This window comes from Hemitrygon akajei, chromosome 10 (genome assembly GCF_048418815.1).
Source record: "Hemitrygon akajei chromosome 10, sHemAka1.3, whole genome shotgun sequence".
NCBI lineage: Eukaryota > Metazoa > Chordata > Chondrichthyes > Myliobatiformes > Dasyatidae > Hemitrygon > Hemitrygon akajei.
In genome coordinates, this window is record NC_133133.1 from 34,857,751 (window position 1) to 34,882,508 (window position 24,758).

The window sequence follows — 24,758 nt, forward strand, 5'->3', positions numbered from 1 at the left end:
GCATTCTGCTGCTTTTTTTCCCTTTTGTACTCCCTTGATGTATTTATGTATGGAATGATCAGTCTATATGGCATGCAACCAAAGCTTTTCCCTGTATCTTGGTACAAGTGACAATATTAAATCATTGACTATTTGTCAAACCCATTACCCATACCACCAGGAAGTCATAAAGACAGGCTTTTGGAAACACCAGCATCTCTATTTCCCTTTGTCACGTGATCTTCACAGGGAAATATATCAGCATTCTTACAATGCCAAAGAACCCAAACCCTGCAACTCCTTACTCAGCAATATTGTGGAACTATCTTTATCAGAAAGACTGCAATAACTCAAGAAAATGATTCACCACTTCAAACTCAAGAAGTGAAAAAAATATTTTATCAACATTGAGAGCTGCATGAAAATGAATAAATATAAAAAAAACCCTTTATGTTATTTTACAGGAACATTCGGGCAATGGAAATCAACACATGGAGAATGCTGTAAGTAACTATTACTAATAAGTCATAAACGTTATCAATAATTGACCTGAATTTGCAATATCATGAATAAATTATTGACTGTTATAGGGTAAAATAACCCTATAACAGTGAAGCAACTGCCCAGTTTACCATTTCTCTCTTTTCAAAAATTCTATTGTAGGCACATAATTGTAATATATAGTTATCATAACTTTATTCTGTAACTCTCAGTTATGTTTATGAGTATTAACAGGTCCTAACCTATATGTATTCTTTATCCTGGTATACCCTCTGCATAATTCCATGTTTTTTTTTCATCCTATTTTCAAGCCAAACTGGAATGGGAAAGCTTGCACTGGATATGAAAAACTGTCAACATCATTCAGAAATCACTAGTGGTTATACACATAATTAAACACATCCGACTGTCTGTGTTTGTTGGAAAGCATATGGCTGCTCTTTCTGAATTGGATGATCAGCCATGATCGTACTGAATGGCGGTGCAGGCTTGAAGGGACGAATGGCCTACTCCTGCACCTATTTGCAGAATCAACATCATTTGCAATGTTTTTATAGATTCAATATCACTGGTATCAAGCTGCACACTTGAGTGCTCATGGGGGGTGCCGATGCTTTTTTTGTTGGTGGGGGAGGAGGGATTGATGCTTTGCTGCTGCTTACACGTGGCGGGGGGGAGCTGGGGGGCTTTGGACTTCCAACATTTAAATGTCATTCATTCTTTGGGGCACTCCTCTGTATTTGTGGATGGTTGCAAAGAAAAAGGATTTCAGGATGTATATTGTATACATTTCACTGACTTTAAATGTACCTTTGAAACCTTTGAAATACAGTGGATTTCATTTAATTGGAACACATCAGGACCAAGACATTTTGGACCAATTAAGCAGCTGCCCCAATTAGCTAAAGCTTCATGGAAATAGTTAAAAAGGTATTAAAAAAAGACAAACTAGTATTTAACTGAGAAACAATTTATGCTTTTAAATGAAATGCAGAATTAATTAGAACACTACAAATATTACTTGTGTTTGCCCATCATATTCAAGGATTATAGGAAACCTGTGCGGGAGAGTTTTTAAAGTGGAAAAGACTTTGCACTGGGGTGTTGGACACCCAAGTCTAGTGGAGTAGATGTTACAACTGGGGTCTTCCTTGGTTACAACGGATCACCATGACTTCTTCTGTACCTCGTTGTGCCATTCAATCTCCGTGCTGCCTTATTGGATGTTGGAGCTCACAACAGATCTTATCTTCCCAGACTGCCAGAGCTGACTTTGCATGCTAAGGCAGGCATGTCACTATCTTTCTGGAGTATGAGAGTTGCCAGCTACCTTCACCTTGCTTAGCCAGCCTACTGAAGCGGTGTATCAGGGTGTGAATACTATCACGTGTAAACAGCTACTTGGAGCCAAAGGTGAGAGCTGAGCGTCCAATGAGGAGCAAAGGTAACATTCAAGACAGTTGTTGATACATTCAAATTCTTTGTAGTCCCTAACTTGTTGAAGACGTGAAATCATTTCATATTTACTCCCCGCTGTTTCCAGTATTTCAAAGCCTGAAAGCTTGACACAACAGTGAGGAAAGCAGTTCAGAATTGTCTTTCTGCTTATTTCTCATCTACTATCGGTGACAAAAACCACTGCGTTTTGAACACCAACACAGACAACTGATGCTTGGTTTAAACACAGCATAGAAACTGTTCGGCAACAATACCCTGTCCCAAATAATTAGCATAGTGTTCCAAATAAATGAAGGGAATCCCAGCTATTTTCTCAATTAACTGTATAACAATAAAACAATTACAGCACGGAAACATCTCGGCCTTTCTAGCCCGTGCCGAACGCTTACTCTCACCTAGTCCCACCTACCTGCACTCAGCCCATAACCCTCCATTCCTTTCCTCTCCATATACTTATCCTATTTTTTTTTAAATGACAAAATTGAACCTGCCTCTACCACTTCTACTGGAAGCTCATTCCACACAGCTACCACTCTCTGAGTAAAGAAGTTCCCCCTCGTGTTACCCCTAAACATTTGCCCCTTAACTCTCAACTCATGTCCTCTTGTTTGAATCTCCCCTATACTCAATGGAAAAAGCCTATCCATGTCAACTCTATCTATCCCCCTCATAATTGTAAATACCTCTATCAAGTCCCCCCTCAACCTTCTATGCTCCAAAGAATAAAGACCTAACTTGTTCAACTTTTCTCTGTAACTTTGGTGCTGAACCCAGGTAACATTCTAGTAAATCTCCTCTGTACTCTCTCTATTTTTTTGACATCTTTCCTATAATTCGGTGACCAGAACTGTACACAATACTTCAAATTTGGCCTCACCAATGCCTTGTACAATTTTAACATTACATCCCAATTCCTATACTCAATGCTCTGATTTATAAAGGCCAGCATACCAAAAGCTTTTCTCACCACCCTATCCACATGAGATTCCACCTTCAAGGAACTATGCACCATTATTCCTAGATCACTATGTTCTACTGCATTTCTCAATGCCCTGCCATTTACCATGTATGTCCTATTTTGATTACACCTACAAAAATGTCGCACCTCACACTTAACTATTAGCTATTAAAACAATTAACTACTGATTTTTAAGAGCTGTCCCAAGTAAGTGGCCACTCTGATTAACTGATGGACCAGTTAATTGAAATTCACTATACTTCAATGAAGTTAAACACCAACAGAATATTTTTGTCAATTTGCGTATAAGCTACATGGAAATCTCTCTCTACCTCAACAAAGTATCTGACTTCCATTTAACACCTTCCTTCAGAGAGCTTGTCAATCATAAATTTGTACTTTCAGATCAAGGGGTAAGACTTTGGCATAGAAATTTACCTCTGGTTACTGTATGTTCAACTCTTCTTACCGTGTTTCACTAGAATTCAACTTTGTAAATAGAGACAAACATGCAGTAGCTCCAGTAGAAGCTGGGTTGTGCATTAATAGGTTTCTGGGCATTTTCAGAATCAGGATCAGGTTTATTATCACCAGCATGTGACGTGAAATTTGTTAATGCAATACTTAATATAGAAAAAAAACACAAAATTAAATAATAATAGTACATAAATAACTAAATCAATTAAAGTATATGTATATTGAAATGATAAAAATTGTGCAAAAAACAAAAATACTACGTATTAAAAAAGTGAGGTAGTGTTCACAAGTTCAATGTTCATTTAGGAATTGGATGACAGAGGGGAAGAAGCTGTTCCTGAATTGCTGACTGTGTGCCTTCAGGCTTCTGTATCTCCTACCTAATTGTAACAGTGAGAAAAGGGCATGCCCTGGGTGCTGGAGGTCCTTAATAATGGGCATTGCCTTTCTGAGACACCACTCCTTGAAGATGTCCTGGGTACTTTGTAGGCTAGTACCGAAGATCGAGCCGACTACATTTACAATCCTCTGCAGTTTTCTTTGGTCCTGTATAGTAACCCCCCCCCATACCAGACAGTGATGCAGCCTGTCAGAATGCTGTCTATGGTACAGCTATAGAAGATTTCGAGTGTATTTGTTGACATATCAAATCTCTTCAAACTCCGAATGAAGTATAGCTGCTGTCTTGCCTTTTTTATAACTGCATCGATATTTTGGGACCGGGTTAGATCCTCAGAGATCTTGACACTCAGGAACTTGAAACTGCTCTACAATCAGCTCTTTTGACTTACTGGTGTTGAGTGCCAGGTTGTTGCTGCGACACCACTCCACTAGTTGGCATATCTCACTCCTGTACGCCCTTTCGTCACCACCTGTGTTTCTATCAATAATGGCTGTGTCATTAGCAAATTTATTGATGGTATTTGAGCTTTGCCTAGCCACACAGTCATGTGTATATAGAGTGTAGAGCTGTGGGCTAAGCACACACCCCTGAGGTGCACCAGTGTTGATCGTTAGTGAGGAGGATATGTTATCACCAATCTGCACAGATTGTGGTCTTCAGGTTAGGAAGTCGAGGAACCAATTGCAGAGGGAGGTGCAGAGGCCCAGGTTCTGCAACTTGTCAATCAGGATTGTGGGAATGACGGCACTAAATGCTGAGCTACAGTTGATGAACAGTATCCTGACATAGGTGTTGGTGTTGTCAAGGTGGTCTAAAGCCGTGTGGAGAGCCATTCAGATTGCATCTGCCATTGACCTATTATGGCGATAGGCAAATTGCAATGGGTCTAAGTCCTTACTGAGGCAGCAGTTCAGTCCAGTCCAGTCATGATCAACCTCTCAAAGCATTTCATCACCATAGATGTGAGTGCTACCGGGTGATAGTCATTAAGGCAGCTCACATTATTCTTCTTAGACACCAGTATAATTGTTGCCTTTTTGAGGCAAGTGGCATCATCCATCTGGAGCAGTGAGTCTTAGAACATATTTTCATGAAAAAGCAGAGTATTCGTACTTCAACCTTAAACATCTAAAGTAAAAAGGATCTCATAGAAACATAGAAAACTAACAGCACAATACAGGCCTTTCGGCCCACAAAGCTGTGTTGAACATGTCCTTACCTGAGAAATTACCTAGGGTTACCCATAGCCCTCTATTTTTCGAAGCTCTATCCAGGAGTTTCTTAAGAGACCCTATCATTTCTGCCTCCACCACTGTCACTGACAGCCCATTTCACGCACTCATCACTCTCTGTGTAAAAAATTTACCCCTGATATCTCCTATGTACCTACTTCCAAGAAACTTAAAATTGTGCCCTCTCATGCTAGCCATTTCAGCTCTGGGAAAAAGCCTCTGACTATTCACACAATCAATGCCTCTCGTCACCTTATACACCTCTATCAGGTCACCTCTCATCCTCCGTTGCACCAAGGCCAAATTCACTCAACCTATTCTCATAAGACATGCTCCCCAATCCAGGCGATATCCTTGTAAATCTCCTCTGCACCCTTTCTATGGTTTCCACATCCTTTCTATAGTGAGGCGGCCAGAACTGAGCACAGTACTCCAAGTGGGGTCTGACCAGGGTCCTATATAGCTGCAACATTACCTCTCGGCTCCTAAACTCAATCCCATGATTAATGAAGGCTAATGCACCGTATGCTTTCTTAATCACAGAGTTAACCTGCGCAGCAGCCTTGAGTGTCCTATGGATTCAGACCCCAATTTCCCTCTGATCCTTCACACTGCCAAGAGTCTTACCATTAATAGTATATCCTGTCATCATATTTGACCTACCAAAATGAACCACTTCACACTTATTTGGGTTGAAATCTATCTGCCATTTCTCAGCCCAGTTTCGCATCCTATCAATTTCCCATTGTAACCTCTGACAGCCCTCTACACTATCCATAACACCTCCAACCTTTGTGTCATCAGCAAATTTACTAACCCATCCCTCCACTTCTTCATCCAGGTCATTTATGAAAATCACGAAGAGCAGGGGTTCCAGAACAGATCTCTGAGGCAGGTCACATGCAGAATATGATCCATCTACAACCACTCTTTGCCTTCTGTGGGCAAGCCAGGTCTTGATCCACAAAGCAAGGCTCCCTTGGATCCCATGCCTCCTTACTTTCTCAATAAGCATTGCATGGGGTACCTTATCAAATGCCTTGCTGAAATCCATATACACTACATCTGCTGTTTTTCCTTCTTCAATGTGTTTAGTCACATCCTCAAAAAATTCAATCAAGCTCATAAGGCAAGACCTGCCTTTGACAAAGCCATGCTGACTATTCCTAATCATATTATACCTCTCCAAATGTTCATAAATCCTGCCTTTCAGGATCTTCTCCATCAACTTAACAACCACTGAGGTAAGACTCACTTGTCTATAATTTCCTGGGCTATCTCTACTCCCTTTCTTGAATAATGGAACAACATCCGCAACCCTCCAATCCTCCGGAACCTCCCCCATTCCCATTGATGATGCAAAGATCATTGCCTGAGGCTCAGCAATCTCCTCCCTCGTCTCCCACAGTAGCCTGGAGTACATCTCATCTAGTCCCAGTGACTTATCCAAATTGATGCTTTCCAAAAGCTCCTGCACATCCTCTTTCTTATTATCTACATTCTCTTTGGGGAAAAAAAAGTAATGAAGTTGAAATTATAAAGTTAACATCTCAGGAAAAGATTGTCCAGTGGAAGGAGCAACTACAGTACGATACTGTGGGATACTCTCCATAACATTAGGATAATGACTGCTCATTGGAAACTACATTTAAGGAAAATGGAGCCATAACCATGAAATGGGAATTATGCATATTTCTCAGTTTTTGCAGTGTACTTCAACTTGACTTATTCAGATTATGAAGGTGCTACCGACACATTAACAATATAGGATATCAAAATTATGAACCAGTGATTGTTTCTTTGGGATAATACTGCCATATATTCTGTCAAATAGATAGTAAAACAAAAGGCAGTTAGTGCTACTTATGTCCAAATAGCACAGCAATTTCAGGTGAAAGGCAGTCCTATTAAAGTGGAATATTAAATAGTTTGTGTCTGAGTTAATAGCAGTTAATACTATTAACCTACATTTTCAGACAATGCCATGATTAATACTATGAAAGTTAAACATGCAAGTAAAATTAGACAAGCAATATACAGTATGTCACTTGATATTCTGCTTGCTGCAAATCAGATTCATTATTTTAAATAATTGATGAGATTGAAATGTGTACCTGGTCTCCAATGGTATGTTGCTGTTAAGCACCCAGCTATTATGGAGTTGTGCTGAATCTTGCTGGGCATTGGCAGGTGGATCTGTGGAAGCTGGGCTGGGCTGGCTTTGCACTGTCATTGTATTCCTCTGCAGCGAGTCCAAGGATTGAGTTTGTTGGCTTCTGCAGGTGCAACCATGTGGAGGCGGAGGTGGTGGCGGTAGGGGTCTGAATGTGAATTTGCTGTGAGAACCAGCAGGCAATTCTGGAAAAAAAGAAGAGGTAATGTTGTTGGACTTCACGTTTCAGTGCAACTCAACGCATTTCATTCTAAACATCAGTAGTGCATCAAACTCTGACTTAACAATTCCAATTTGATTCGGTCTCCAACTGTGAAAATGCACCATTTGGTTTTCTATACAGAACACATCAGTTTCACATTTGTGCTGGGTTAGGCAAGTTCAATCATGTAATTTGTGGAAGAAACAGAATTTTGCCATTGGCAATTTCTGTTTGCAAGAGGAAAGGAAATAGCAAAAAGTTTCAGCTTGTGAGTGGTATCCAGCAAGTCTATCTGAAAACCTGACATAGGAATTCATCTTACATTGAAACAAGCCTACGGATATTGAACAGTTTTTCCAATCCTTTCTGAAACACTTAAATATCAGTTTTAATGTATGGTTATTAAGGGGATAAATCTGGGTCAGGAAGTGATTTTGTGTCCATCCTTCAGTTTCATAAGATCTTCAAAGTTTCCTTTTCTTGTTTTCTGATCTTCTGCTTTTTGCCTCATGCATCAAAAGTTCATTGTAGCACAGCCAGTAAGTAGTCACTCAAATTAGTGCAAGACATAAACTTACATATAAATTTGACTACCCCTCATTTCAAATGGACATGAATTCTCAAATTATTAGTAAACCTATGAAATATGGGACAAAATTCACTCTCATAAAATTTGAGTAAGAAAACACAGTAATCAACAAAATTATATTTTTAACTCCTGTCTCTTGTGTATGATACAGCTTCACATTATAGAAAATCATGATAAATCCATATTTTTGAAAGGCAGTTCTGTTGTACTGAATCAGAATTAGGTTTCATATCACTGTCAGAGGTTTCTTGTATTCTACCTGTACACTTTTAAATGTGCCACAGTGAAACATCTGAAAGCTTGACAGTGATGTTTGGCCAGGATCTGGGCAGTCGTGCGAAGTACTTTGTATTTCATTCATTGTGGTGTGAACATTAAATAGGATCTAATACGGCTTTGATGCTATTTTCACATGGGCAAACATTCTTCTGCCTGCCACCATCTCAACCCAATTCTAAATGGGAGCCACAATAGCATTTTGCTTATACAGTTCAGCAGCAGTTTGCACTTTTATCACCAAGTGAAGTCAATGTTAGAGAAAGTTGTACAAGGTGTATAACAAGCCATGGTCTATCAAATATTTTGTGTATGCTGATTAAGATGACCCTTCTCAAGATCAATTGGTTCCAGTCTCATAAATAGACTGGAATTCTTTAAAAGTTATTGATTTGACAGCAGAAGTATGGTGGCAGGTAAAAGCGGCATGAATAAATTTGGCACAATATCTTAAAATCATTGTTACAGGAACAGATCAAGTGCTGGATGTCTTCAGGTCATAAAATAAGACAACACAGAAACACATCATTTGACCTGCCATCAATTTTCACTTGCACCAATTTCACCAACATTTAACCCATCATCTTCTAATCACTGGCTATACAATGCTTATCTAGATAACTCTTAAATGTTCTAAGAATACTCACTTCCATCACCCACTCATGAAGTACATTCCAGATTCCAACCGATCTCTAGGTGACAGAAATGTTCCCAAACCCCTTTAAACATCTTCATTCTCCTAAACTAGTCTTTTGGTATTTTATGCCTCAGTTGTGGGTAAAGGTTTTTTCCCATCTTCCCTGTATATTTCTGTAATAATTTTTATATATTTCAGACTGATCCCCCTTCAGTCTCCTCCACTCCAAGGAGAACAAATATTCTCTAGTGTAACCATATCCCTTTTAAAGTGTGGTGTTCAATTGCAATAGTGCTCCAGTCATGGTCTAATCAATGTTTTACAAAGCTGTACTATAACTTCCCATATACCTTCTTTGCCACCATATCTACCTGTGTAATCAGCTTTAGGATCCTTTGACTGACCATTTATGTATATGTATCCTTCAAAGTACATTACCTTTCATTTGCCAGGGTTACTCTTCACTTGAAAATTCTCTGCCCATTTTATCTCTGGCCAATATCTTCCTGTACTCTAAGAATATCCTTCTCACTGTGAATGACACCATGAATTTTTGTGTCAACTATAACCTTATGGATCACATCTCCTCTATTGATAGCCAATTATTCATTATTCATGTGTATAACAAACAGGGTCCCAGCACTGATCTGTATAATACACTATTGGTCACAGGCTTTCAATCATAAAAACAACTCTCTACTGTCAATTCTTATGTTTCCACTATTAATCTTTTCTTGATTGAGCGACTCGCCTGCTGACAGAGCAAAACCATTCCATCATTCATAACACATAAACCAGGAGTCTGATGCAATACTCTACATGCCTGGATGAGTACAGAAACTCAAAGAGCAAAACAATATCCAAGACAAATCAGCCTATATAATTGGCAATTGAGAAACACCTAAATATTCAATTTCTCTGCCACCAACACACAGCAAATGCAGTCTGTTCCATTTGCAAAATATATTGCAACTCCCATCTAAGCTACTCTAACAACTATCTCCCAAACCCTTGATCTCTGTTCCCAAGACAAATAGTGACAGAAGGGAAGAGCACAATTTTCATGTTCCACTCCAAACTGTAAACCATCCTTGGGGCTGCCTTTTCAACAGCATTGTTGAAGTGACTCATAGAACAACTGCAGCAAATCTCGAAATTGCTCTATCACTACCTTCTCAGGCTTAATGTCTGGATTGCTAAAAAATTAATGAAATGTAACAAAAAAAAAGCTGCTTGCACCATCCCTAAAGCCTGCTGATCTTTTCTGAAGTGTGGTAGCCTGAAATTAATGAGATACACCAGTTGTAACCAAACCTATGAGTGTTTTATGAAAGTTCATCATGGCTGCCTTATATCATAAGACTATAAAACATAGGAGCAGATTTAGGCCATTCAACTCATTGAGTCTGCTCCAACATTCCAACAAGGCTAATCCTTAATCTCACTTAACCCCATACACCTGCTTTCTCACCATATCCTTTGATGCCCTGACCGATCAAGAAACTATTGACTTCCACCTTAAATATACCCATGGACTTGGCCTCCACCGTAGTCTGTTGCAGAGCGTTCCACAGATTCACTACTCTCTGGCTAAGAAACTTCCTCCTTACCTCTGTTCTAAAAGGTCGTCCCTTAATTTTGAGGCTGTGCCCTTTAGTTCTGGATACCCCCCACTATAGGAAACATCTTCTCCACATCAACTCAATCTAGTCCTTTTCAAATGAGATTCCCAAACATTCTTCTAAATTCCAGTGAATACTGACCCACATACATGTGTTGCACATGTACTCCATTCTTCTATAAATAAAAGCTCAAATTTCCATAGCTTTATCAGAATTTCTCTCACATTCGCAAGCTTATACACATATACCTTGAGATCTCTGTTCCTGAACTGTGTTTAAATTTTATATCTTTCCCTTTTCTCCCCCTACCGAAATGTAATCTGCATCAATTCTCTGCACAGAAATTCATGAGCTGACTATTCATCAGTGTCTACAGTCGCCTGAAGTCAATTATTACTCTCTACAAAGTTTAATATACTTCCAAGTTTAGTGTCATTTGCAAATTTGGAAATTATAACTTTGATAACCAAGTCCATTAAGCTATATGACAGAAAACAATGATCTTAGTTTCACTTTCTAGGGAGAATACCATGTCTTTCTTCTCATATGAAGCACAAACATTCACCACTGGAGTATCTTTTACTCAACAAATTTTCTATGCATGGAGCTCTTGCTTCTTTATTCTGAGTAGCAAACTTGACCACAAGCTATGCATACTTAATCAAACATCTTTTGAAACCTAAATAAAAGCAGAAAGCTGTGGAAATAGTAAACAATTTAGATCCATACAAGGAAACAAAGAACGAATATTTCAGGACAATGACTTCTACTTCTCTCCTTACAGATACCACCTAACCTGCTGGTGTTTCCAACAACTTCTGCTTCTATATATCACACTGGAATGTAATCTTTGAGCTTAAGAAATTTTAATCTATGCCTGAAAATGGTGTAAGCACATTTGATGCTAGCACTTTGTTTCATATCTCTTAATTAGCATAAATTTCAGAAAGGAGAGTAATAAATATAAATCAGAGCATTGGGAAGATGTTCTTATTTGGCAAACAAAGATATCTGAGTAAAACTGAACATATAAAAACAATTTCACATGGGCAGAAATTACCACAGAAAGTGCCTCTATGTACTTCATGAACGGTAGCATAATTGATTAAAAAATATTTAAGCCTAATTAAGTAACACACATAAAATGCAGGAGGAACTCAGCATGCCAGGCAGGATCTACAGAAAAAAAGTACAGTCGATGTTTTGAGCCGAGACCCTTCGGCAGGACTGGAGAAAAAAAAAGATTATGAGTAGATTTAAAAGGTGGGGGAGAGGAGAGAGAAAATCAAGGTGATAGGTGAAACCAGGAGGGGAAGGGATGAAGTAAATATAATTAAGCTGTGTTAAGTGAATTCAATTGTTTAGCTAAAAATTATAAACTATAGAAAAAAAACACATGAATATAGAAAGAACATTTTTCTTCAAAACATGAATATTAACTTGAGAATTTTGTGAATGTGATGGGTTCTTAATGCATTATTTGAAAATTCTTATACCAACATAATCCGAGACCTCAGGCTTTTAACAGTGAATGTAACATTAAAGTATTTTTCTATGGCAGGACATCAGATTCCTGAGAACTGCTCTTTGAGTATAAATAGATATACAGTTGGGCAATTAATCTATAAGTTAGCTTATTAGTGAAGAATCAGCATTAATTATTTAGAAGAGAGCAAGGAAAGAAACTTACCCAGTCCCCATATGTACATAACCAAGTTCAAGGTTTAATGTGACTCTGAAAAAAAACCTCTCCTGTATATCTCTCTAGCGCTACATAACAAAGTAGGAAATCAAAATGGAGTGCAATACTTCAACTGCAGGGAATGCATTTAATTGCAATACTCCAGCAGTGGGGAACAAAATTAATTGAAGTCCTCCAGATGTGGAAATTAGAATTCAGTGCAGTACTTCAGCTGTGGGGAATAAAAACTGATTGCAGTACTTCAGCTGTGGAGAATAGAATTGACTGCTGTACTCCAGATAGGGAAGGGGTGGAGAATAAAATTGATTAGAGTACTCCAGATAGAGGGAATAACACTGATTGTAGTTTTCCAGGTATGGAAAATAGAATTGATTGTACTAATCCAGATGTGGAAAATGGAATTAATTGAATAATTCCAGATGTAGGGATTAGAACTGAATAGCTTGTGGAGATTAAAACTGAATGCAGTGCTCTAGTTGTGGGGAATAAAATTGAATGCAATACAGTTGTGGTTTCACTTTTAAACTATGAAACACAAGAATTATTTCTCTGCTCTTGTATTTCATGGCTTTGCAATGCTGGATGTACATAAACATAAAGCTTTTTTCTTCCATTTTTGTTCTCATAATATATGCTGGTGAAGCCTTTCAACTGACACAAGTAAATTTAAATTATAGATTCAGTGCAAATGTTGGAAATCTACATCAAAAGCAGAAAAAAGTAGAAATATTTAGCAGGACAGGAAGCATGTATGGATAAAGAATGGATTTCAGATTGATGATTTTTTTCATCATAATTTGAATGATTAGTTCGTTCTCCCAGTGGAACATGTTAAACTATCAATCCTCGTTCAGGTACAATATTCAGCTAAATCTTCATCAGTGTTTCGGATAAAGATGAAATAATACATAGTAATGCAACTTTGAAAAACAGGAGAACCTTTATGGTGGCCTGAACAATATTTATCTAAAACCAACTCCTGAAATCACATTGTCTGGCCATCATTAAATTGCTATATCTGTGAGTTTGTTATGTGATCTTTGGCTGCTAAGTTTCCTACATTGGGACTGTGACCATATGCCGTAAGTATTTTTTTGGAATGAATCCATGGAACATCCTCAAGTTGTGAAAAGCACTATGAAGTTTTCTTATAAATATTCAATGGTCTTTCTCAGTGGATAACTTTTCTCCAATGTTAGACAAAGAAGCTGGAGAACATCATTATGAATCTATTATAAACCAGGGCACTTCTAAAGTTCAAAGTAAACATTATCAAAATTCAATATGTCTCCATATACCACCCTGGGATTCGTTTTCATGCGGGCATACACAGTAAATCCAACAAATACAATAGAATCTATGCAAGACTGCACGCAACAGGATGGACAAGCACCAAATATGCAAAAGACAATTGACTGTGCGAAGTTTAGGAGAATTAATTAAAGTGTTTAGTAATAAAAATGATAGAATCACCTTGTTTCATTAACCTTTCTATCCTGCCTATACTAGAACAGAATCACCAGTAACACACACAAACTGCTGGAGGAACTCAGCAGGCCAGGCAGCATCTATGAAAAAGAGTACAGTCAGCATTTTGGCCCGAAACGTCGACTGTACTCTTTTCCATAGATGCTGCCTGGCCTGCTGAGTTCCTCCAGCATTTTTTGTGTGTTGCTTGCATTTCCAGCATCTGTAGATTTTCTCTTCTATGTGAAAGAATCACCAGTATGTGCATTTAACCAGTTCATAATAGATATCCTTATTTATGGTCTCAACCCAAAATGTCAACTAACGCTCTGCCTCCAAAGCTGTTGCCTGTCCCACTATGTTCCTTCGGCAGTTTTTTTTGCTTCAGATTCTAGCATTTGCGGTCACTTATTTATGTCATCATAATAGATGTGATTGACTACTATGCTTTTCCTCTTCAATAACACATATGACTATGAGTAACAATCTGAGGATTGTGAATCAATATTTCAGACTTATGAGTCTTGAAATTTCTGTTTGCACTGAATGCATAACATATGTGCATACTATTATTTTTATTTATTTATGGGGCAGAGAAAAGAAGTCCCAAATAGAGTACAATAATACCTTAGTTTTGGCTAGCTTGTTTTTTTAATACCTATAAATACTGTTACTTAGCATTATTCACACAATTTTATTTAACATTTTGCATAATATTTGCATATTGTTCACTTCACTTGTATCTCAAGAAAGTTAATGTTATGAATTTTCTTATCAAATACTTGTAAAGGTTTTCCAGATGTGTGGCGTATTATGTATCCTGACAAATTTATTGAGAATAGAAAGGAAATAGAATGTAACGAAAGATGATTCAACTGTTTTTCTGTTTGAAATATCAGGTCAATAATGATATTTTTGCTTTTTTGGGCTATCCTCCCCCCCCCCCCCCCCCCACCCCACAACTGAATTTTACATTCTCCTTCAATGTAATTCACATGACTCCAGGGCAATTTATCATCATGTGATATGTTTTGGATGCATTGGCAACAGTGGGAGAGTAAATTCATCTGTATCAATTTCTTCTGAGATCTTTATTCTGTTGAAAAAGACATTATGATGATATATGTAAAGTATTGTAATTAAATTATGATAAATCTATAAACTGTTTTCAAAGTTAAATTTAAGGTGGAGGAAGTTTTATCAGTCTGATGTGTAATTTCACTTAGCACAATGCTTGACAATACAGGTGATCAGGGTTCAATTCCCACCGTTGCCTATAAGGAGTTTGAACATTCTCCCTGTGACTGCATAGCTTTCTTCTGGGTGTTTTGGTCCAAATACCTACTGTTCTAAGTTGTCCCTTGATTAGGCTAGGATTAAATTGGGGTATTCTGGGCGGTAAATCTCAAAAGGCCAGACAGGTGCTGTATGTCAATAAATAAATAAAGTGAAAAACTAAAAACAGGAAGCGGCCTGGTCGAGGGAAGTGCCTGGTGTAAAACGTGCTAGTCTTTGGCTCAAGAGTCTTCGGCGAGGAGACTACGCCAGGCACAATTGCAGAGGGTGAAGACATGACCGCTAAGCTGATTCAGTGTGCTACGTGCATGATGTGGGAGGTCAGGGACACTGATGGTGCCCCCGGCTGCTACAGCTGTGGAAAGTGTGTCCAGATTCAGCTTCTGAAGGAGCATGTTGCAGCACTGAAGAAAGAACTGGATGACTTCGGGTTTATCCGCAAAAATGAGGGTTTTCTGGACAGGACCTACAGTGAGGTCATTACACCGAGGATACCGGAAGAGAGAAAGGGGGTGACGATGAGGAAGGAAAGGATGCTTGAAGTACAGGAGACCCCAGGGGATGTACCTCTCGTAAACAGGTTCACCTTCTTGGAAGCTGTCAGGACAGAAGATACTACCAGTCTGAGAGGCGGACAGGTCTGCGAGCCGAAAATTGGTGCAGAAGCAGAGCCGAGGAGTCAGACATCAGGAAGAGCCGTGGTAGTAGGGGACTCCATAGTAAGAGGTACGGAAAGGGGTTTCTGCGGCAACAGGCGAGATTTAAGGATGGTGTGTTGCCTCCCTGGTGCTAGGATCCAGGACATCACAGACCGATTGCAGGGAATCCTCAAGGGTGAAGGTGAACAGCTGGAAGTGGTAGTGCATGTCGGCACAAATGACATCAGGAAAGAGAGGAAGGACATTCTGCAGCGGGACTTCAGAGAACACGGAAGAAGGCTGAAAAGCAGGACTTCCAGGGTGGTTATCTCTGGTTTGCTTCCAGTTCCTCATGCTGGAGAGGGCAGGAACAGGGAAATAATGGATCTGAATGTGTGGCTGAGGAACTGGTGCAGGAAGCAAGGATTTAAATTCTTGGACCAATGGGATCTGTTTTGGAGTAGGGATGAATTGTACAAAAGGGACGGGTTGCACCTTAATTGGTGGGGGACCAGCATTCTGGCAGACAGGTTTGCCACTGCAACACGGATGTGTTTAAACTAAGTAGTGGGGGGGGAGGGGATGAACTGGAAATATAAGGATGGAGTTAAAGGGAAAGTGAAAATAAGAAAAGTTAAAAAGGACAACAGAATCAATGGAATAGAAAGCTCAAGAAGAGATCATACAGTATGGCCAAGTGAAATAGGAATTGATATGAAAGGAGAGGGGAGTACCAAATTAAAAGTATTATATATGAATGCACGAAGTATAAGGAATAAAGTAGATGAGCTTGATGCTCAGTTGGAAATTGGCAAGTACAATGTTGTGGGAATAACTGAGACATGGCTTCAAGCAGACAGGGCCTGGGAAATGAATATTCAAGGATATACATCTTATCGAAAGGACAGACTGACTGGCAGAGGGGGTGGGGTGGCTCTGTTGGTGAGGAATGATATTCAGTCCCTTGCGAGGGGGGACACAGAATCTGGGGATGTAGAGTCAGTATGGATAGAACTGAGAAATTCTAAGGGTAGAAAGACCCTAATGGGAGTTATCTACAGGCCCCCAAACAGCAGTCTGGATGTAGGGTGTAAGTTGAATGAAGAGTTAAAATTGGCATGTCGCAAAGGTAATGATACAGTTGTCATGGGGGATTTCAACATGCAGCTAGACTGGGAGAATCAGAATGGTACTGGACCCCAAGAAAGGGAGTTTGTGGAGTGCCTCCGAGATGGATTCTTAGAACAGCTAGTACTGGAGCCTACCAGGGAGAAGGCAATTCTAGATTTAGTGTTGTGCAATGAACCGGATTTGATCAGGGACCTCGAGGTAAAGGAACCATTAGGAGGTAGTGACCATAATATGATATGTTTTAACCTACAATTTGAGAAGGAGAAGGGAAAATCGGATGTGTCAGTATTACAGTTGAACAAAGGGAACTATGGAGCTATGAGGGAGGAGCTGGCCAAAGTTCAATGGAACAATACCCTAGCAGGGAAGAAGGTGGAACAAAAATGGCAGGTATTTCTGGAAATAATGCGGAAGGTGCAGAATGGGTTCATTCCAAAGAGGAAGAAAGATCCTAAGGGGAGTAAGGGGTGGCCGTGGCTGACGAGGGAAGTAAAGGGCAGTATAAAAATAAAAGAGAAGAAGTATAACATAGCAAAGATGAACGGGAAACCGGAGGACTGGGAAGCTTTTAAAGAGCAACAGAAGATAACAAAAAAGGCAATACGCCAAGAAAAAATGAGGCAGGAAGGTAAACTAGCCAAGAATATAAAGGAGGATAGTAAAAGCTTCTTTAGGTATGTGAATAGCAAAAAAAATAGTTAAGACCAAAATTGGGCCATTGAAGACAGAAACGGGTGAATTTATTATGGGGAACAAGGAAATGGCAGATGAGTTGAACAGGTACTTTGGATCTGTCTTCACTAGGGAAGACACAAACAATCTCCCAGATGTAATAGTGGCCAAAGGAACTAGGGTAAAGGATGAACTGAAGGAAATTTATATTAGGCAAGAAACTGTGTTGGATAGACTGTTGAGTCTGAAGGCTGATAAGTCCCTGGGACCTGATGGTCTGCATCCCAGGGTACTTAAAGAGGTGGCTCTAGAAATCGTGGAGGCATTGGTAATCATTTTCCAATGTTCTATAGATTCAGGAACAGTTCCTGCTGATTGGAGGGTGACTAATGTTGTCCCACTTTTCAAGAAAGGAGGGAGAGAGAAAATAGGGAATTATAGACAGGTTAGCCTGACGTCAGTGGTGGGAAAGATGCTGGAGTCAATTATAAAAGAGGAAATTACGACACATTTGGATAGCAGTAGAAGGATCAGTCCGAGTCAGCATGGATTTATGAAGGGAAATTCATGCTTGTCTAATCTTCTGGAGTTTTTTGAGGATGTAACTATGAAAATGGACAAGGGAGAGCCAGTGGATGTAGTGTACCTGGACTTCCAGAAAGCTTTTGATAAAGTCCCACATAGGAGATTATTGGGCAAAATTAGGGCACATGGTATTGGGGGCAAAGTACTGACATGGATTGAAAATTGGCTGGCTGACAGGAAACAAAGAGTAGCGATTAACGGGTCCCTTTTGGAATGGCAGGCTGTGGCCAGTGGGTCACAGGGCCGAATAGCCTACTCCTGCATCTACTGTCTATTGTCTATTATTGTCTATTGAAGACATTCATTCTTCAACCCACAAACCAAAGGGTAGATTAACTTTATATTGATATTCAAAAGTAAAATCCACTGTTGGATTTACCTTCATCATGACAGCTACTCTCCTTCAAATATGACTTATTGCTTGAGAAATGTTTTAGAATGTCTAGCAAACAATAAATGGAAGTTCACTCCTTCCTGCTAGAACATTGGTTTTCTTGATACGTTTATAAATGACCAATAAAAATAATCAACTTTTGTATTTCAGCAACTCAATGTAACAAATAAAAGAGGACTCTTCACGAAAAACATAATAAAAGAAGTATTATCTTTTAAACTCATACTGAATGCTGTTATCATAGGATGAAGTATCAGCGGCTCTTCCATCTACCATACTCTAGGCAAATGCCAAATAAAGCTTCTGTTGCTCAAGCTCAACAATAAACCATAGCTGAATCCTCTCTGACTACTTGAAACAAATGAGACATTTTCATCTCCAGTGAGAGTGATCCTATGGTACCAAATTAAAGATGATTCTACTTCATCACAGAATGCACACTTGTGACAAATGCTAATTCCTCTCATAATAGATGGGTTATTTTTCATATATATGTTATAATTTGCTCCTTCAGCCATATAATTCTTTGAATGAGATTGCCCTACTAGGATTATACTCTATAGAATTCAGAATAATGAGAAATGATCTTACTGAAAAAATCAAGAATTCTAATGTTGCTTGACAGCCTAGAAACATTAATTATATGTCCCCTGCCTGAAAAATCTGGAACAAAAGATCAATCTCGAAATAAGAGGTGAGCTACTTTGAACTGAAGGGAGAAGATTTTTCATCCCACAGAAGTGAGTAAACCTTCAGGACCCAAGAAAATGGTGGGGTTTCACTCACTCACTCACAGGAAAGTGGCACCGAGGTTCAGTACTATGCAAATCTCTCAGGCACATACCATATATAGTTAGGGTGCCTAAGACTTTTGCACGGTACTGTGGTAATTTTATATATTATACTGTACTGCTGCTGCAAAGTATAAATCAATTTTTGTAATGTACGTGAGTGATGATAAATTTGATTCTGATATGAGTCTCTATTATGGACTGAGAGTGGGAAGGGAGTATGGAGAGGGGAATCAAGGTTGTTAAAAGGGGAAGGGAGAGGAGGGGGAGTGGGAAGCACCAGGGAGACATTCTGTAATAATCATTAAACGAATTGTTTGGAATCAGGGTGCTCAGGGCTGGAAGTGTCTGAACGCATGACATCCATCGCCGTGGCACTCCTTCTCTGCCACTTGTCCCACACCCCTCCTGTAGCACTCCACTCTCGCCACTCCCAACATTCTTTGCTCCTGCCAGAGTTACAAACTCGCCCTCCATCCACATTGTCAAATACAATTCTGTGGAAAAGTCGTAGCGACCCTAGCTATATGTATTGGCCTGAGATTTTTGCACAGTACTGTAAACGATCAGACAATATCCATTGCATGGGTGGTGAAGGCACAGAGGGCCAAATGATAGTGCTTGCTACTGTTTTAAAGTTTTGAGTTAAGCTCTTTTTTGAGCACAAATTGGAAGAGTTAATTATACCAAATGCTGAAATAATGGACTGCAGGTAATCCCTGTGGGGCGATTGGCATATAAATTTAGGCTTTGAATTTAGTCCTGTTCAGAAGAATCCTACGTACAAATAGAGATTAGAATGTAATGGAAGACAATTTGGTGGCAAAGGTCTGGCACCTGTCCTTCAAGTTACCACAGAATCGCCTGATATTAACCGTGGGATGGAAAAAAATGGCTTGATAAAACATTAATTGCAATATCAGCAAAGCAGGAAGGAACATAAGACCAGAAGCTAACCACAAAGGTAAGTACTGAATATTAATATGACTGACATAAATATGCCATATTAAGGGCTTAAACAATCCAGCGGATGAGCAGCAAGTTTGCTTGTTCAGCTTTTCAACTTAAGTATTTATGCACTAGGGAATATATAAATTTTTCCTGTGAGAACCGAATAGAATTTAACAATCTCGATTAAGCTATACTGAGATGACATTGTACATAAAGAGTGCTCAGAAGCAAACAGGTGATCAAGAAAATGTGCCAATTCAGCTTTTCAATGGCAAATCTTATGCATGAGGAAGCTAAAAGTTCCTAAGAGAATTCATAGGAAAACAGCAGTACACACAGAAATGATGTGGGGCTGTATTCTATATAAAAGAGAGCTGAGAGACAGGGAGCTGACCATAGAGATGCTACTGTAATCTCCAGTGCTTCAATAGTTTGGGAGAGGAACTGGCATGTACCATCACAGTGCAAGATATCAGAGAACTTTGAGGTACCTATAGACAGAATAAGTATGTCCTATTTTCAGAATACACTGTTTCTACATTTTCAGGTAAAGACAATTCCAATTGGACATCCTCTATTAAAACAGCCAAGGTAATAGTCTGGAAAAAGAAACTAGCATGGATGGTGAATTTTGGTCGGCATGAGCCAGTTGGTACGACAGACTTGTTTCCATGCTCTTTAACTTTAAGACTATGAATAAAACTACAAACGTTTGCAAAACAGACATAGGTGGAGTATGTATCTCTGCTAAAAGATTTAACACCAGCAAGAGCACAGTGGTTAATACATACTGTAATTTCCATGATTCCCAAGAAACTAATCAGTGCTCTTATTTTTCCCATGATGAAAGGTTTCAGGAGAGTTTGTTCCACACTTAAAACTTCCTGCATTATATTAGGACTGCACTATCTGTATTATATAAGCATTGTGTAAAATATTGGATTCTCAAGAAAATTCTGACTCTCTTCCTTTCAATAAGTCGTCCATACTATGGAGTCTTAACACTCGGAGATAAAGGAGGAAGTAGTTTTGTTAGCGATGCAGTGAACTGCTGATGTGGTGAAATTTGAATTATTATAGGGCTTCTGTTGTGGGGAGTTTGCCTTACAGAGAATCTTGACGCGGTCAGCACAATTTCTGAAAAATGCTGACTTGCTTTGCTGTGCAATGAGGAATACTAATTAATACCCGACGCTGCATTCTCTGTCTGTACTCTGTTGGTGACTACAGTGCATCATTGTTCTGTTGCCTCTCAACCTCTTCAACCTGGCAGACAGAATTGATTGGTACACAGAACATTGTTGTAATTTGGGAACTCCCGTCAGAGGCATACTGTAAAGAGGACTCCGAGCAATCTTCTTGCCTAAAATAAAATGATAAGATACTAGCAGGTTAAATAGCATGTCAAGGAAGAAGCAAAATAAAACATTTGTGGTTGTTGCCATTTCATTGCAGAAGGAAGAAATTAGAGATGTAACAGTTCATGACTAAGTGCAGAGGCAAGTAGTGAGGAGGTAGTGTGGGAAGTTGGTGAGGGTACAGGAAAGAAAAAATGGGCTTGGCTAGTAGAAGGCCAAATCTTTACCTATGAAAGGTGCTGAACAAATTCTACAACAATAACTTGTATTTAGAGAGAAACTTGATCCTAATAAAAAATATTAATGACATTTCATAGATACATTTTCAAAGACAATTTAACACTGAAACATATTAAGACAGATGACTAAAACCTTGGTGATATATTTGATTTTCAGAATCCCCATAAATGAGGGCAGAAATAGGCAGCTTTAGGGAAGAAATTCCAGAGCTTGGAAGTTGAAAGCACAGTGACCAGTGGCTGAGTAATTGAAGCTGCTACACTCAAGTGTTCAGACTCTGAGGAGGGTACATACTTCGGAGGGTACATACTTCGGAGGGTTGTGGGGTCTGAGGAAATTACAGCATTAATGTGGTTTGAAGGCAAGGATGGGAGCTTTAAAATCTCAAAATTTCTCGAATAGGGACTAGTATAGGTCAATAAATGTTAAAGTTATGGTTGAACATAGCACAATGGAACTCAAAAACAGTGTTCTGGATGATTTTAACAGTACTGTGAATGGAAGAAAAATATCTACCCAGGAACATATTGGGACAGTCAAACTCAGTGACAAGCAAGGCATGAATTAAGGCTTCAGCAAAAAAAAGCCTGAGAAAATTCACTGCAAAGGGCAAAATAAGCTCTCTTAGCAATAGCATGGTATTCATTCTGAAACTCCTTAATTGTGTTACGAGTGTTTAAGAATACTTTGGTTTTGTCTAAGACGGTTGCCAAAGAGAAAAATGCAATCAAGGGGAGCTTGGTAATATAGCAGTTAACACTTCACAGCCCTAGCGATCGGAATACTGGGGTTCAATTCATGCCGCTGGCTGTAAGGAGTTTGTATGTTCTCCCCATGACTATGTGGGTTTCCTCTGGGTGCTCCACTATCCTCCCACCTTCCAAAAGACATATGCGTTATGGTTAGTAAGTTGTGGGCATGTTATGTTGGCACTGGAAGCATGGCATACTTGTCCGGTGCTCACAGCACATCTTCAGGCTATGTTGGTCATTGACGCAAATAACGAGTTTCACTGTGATTCAATATTTCAATGTACGTGACAATAAAGCTTATATTTCTTTAATCTTTTCTGTGTACTGCATTTGTTACCTTTTTATAGAAGTATTTCAGTGTAGGTTTACTAGGCTATTGAATGGAATAGGTAGATTTTCTTTTGGGGAGTATTGGACAATCTAGACTTGTATCTTTTGGATTTAGAAGAGCAAAAGGAGATGAAACAGTAAATGCGAAAATGTCATTTTATTTCATAACTCAGGTTACTGTATGAGGTTTATTCATTTGAAACAAATTAGACAATGTTTTTCTCTCTCAGAGAGTTGTTAGTCTTTGGAACTTTCTTCCTTCAAGGATGTTTGAAGCAGTCTTTGAATAATTTTAAGCCAAGATTAGATTCTTAATAAGCAACAGAGCCATGGGGAATGCAAAATTGAAGTTACATCTAGATCACCCTTAATTTTAATAACTGGCAGAGAAGACCCAAGTATCTTATTTCTGCTTCTAATTTGTATTTATGCTTATATGTTATCAGGCAGTGATGAACTAAGTAGGAACCAAAGTCAATTGTTGTTTATTAAACTGAAAAAATGCAGTGAGATAAAAATGCATCTCATCACAAATTAATTAAAAGTTAGGGAACAAATCTGAAAACATCAAGTCAAAGCTATAAATGATAAACGAAGTTCATTCTTTGAAGCCTTTAAAAACTATGAACATATAGTTTTATTGGGATTAAAAGGCGTAAAGCTAAATTGGTACTTGAAGGGCATAGTTAATTATAGAAAGCATTGCTATAAATAAGCATGAGAGACGTACAGAAAGAAATTGGGAGGTACTGTATAACAGCATCCATTTAAATCAGGGATGGCCAACCTATGGCACATACGCCAAAAGTGGCGCATTGCACCCCAGTGATAATAATAAAAAAGTAAGCCTACTCATGCAAAAAGTATTAACCAAAAACCGATTTGTAGAGAAAAAAATCTGTAACAGGAATTCAAGTAGCTTAGAGCTAGAAATGGGTTTTACTGAGAATAAATCTAAAACTTAGCAATTATTTTTAGCAATTTTATTATTTTGTGCACATCTTTTGCTGAATGCTATTTTCTTTCACATTAATCTATTTTCAATTAGAAAAAATGTTCAATGAGTCAAACTAGGAAAGAAGGACTTTTGTTCTGCAGTCGTTCCTTAACTGTTCGATACACGTTTGATACTTGTTTGATCCTGAGGCGCCAGGCGTCTGCACCAGCGGTGTGTCACAGGTTTTTGCCAGTCAGTTTACAATTGGCACTCGTGAGCTACGGAGTTGTGCTTTGTTTGTCCTTTGTGAACATTAGCAGTTTTGTACTTTTTTTGAAAATTAGGCCTTGTTTTTACATTCAGTTACCCATCACAGTGCAAAAGAAAATAAGCAAAAGAAAAGCAGAAAGTGATAGTAAGTGTGAATTTAATGAACAGTGGGAAAATGAGTTCTTATTTATAGCAGGTCCATCAGGAAACCATTGTGCATTGTTTGTGAAAACACTTTCTCACATAATAGAAGACATGATCTTAATAGACACTATAAAACACAACATCAGAGTGAAATAGAAGGAAACTGACGCTAATGCTTGGGTCTGAGTTACAGAAAGAATATGTGATTAAGAAAAAGGCAGAAATCAAAAGAAAACAACATATATCTGTTAAAGTCTCATTAAGGTAAGTAATGTTTATCTTGTTTTTATATTAAATCAATATATCATGTAAAAACTCTAAACATGTCTATATTAACATATTTTTACAAGAATTGAATGGGGGTACAAGAGTTGTGTGGCGCATCTGAACTCGTGTGTGAAAAAATTGATGCATGGAATGTAAAAGGTTGACCACCCTGATTCAAATTCATTTTCAGTGTTGGACATTACTGGTGTGGCTAGCAGTATTGCCCATCTCTAACTGGGGAAATTGGTGATGAGCAATTTTCTTGAACCACTATGGCCTTTCTGGTGAAGGCACATCCACTGCGCACAAAATGCTGGAGGAATTCA

General features: G+C 38.8%; 1 protein-coding gene across 6 annotated transcripts in view; it reads right to left on the reverse strand.

The window, feature by feature from the left end:
• The window catches only part of tenm1 (teneurin transmembrane protein 1), a 2,244,326-nt gene that overhangs the window by 355,633 nt on the left and 1,863,935 nt on the right, over positions 1-24,758 (reverse strand). For all 6 annotated transcript variants that reach the window (XM_073058035.1, XM_073058034.1, XM_073058032.1 and 3 more), the window contains one exon: positions 7,123-7,366. In XM_073058035.1, coding sequence (XP_072914136.1) covers positions 7,123-7,366 — 244 coding nt within the window. The remainder of the gene's footprint in view (positions 1-7,122; positions 7,367-24,758) is intronic.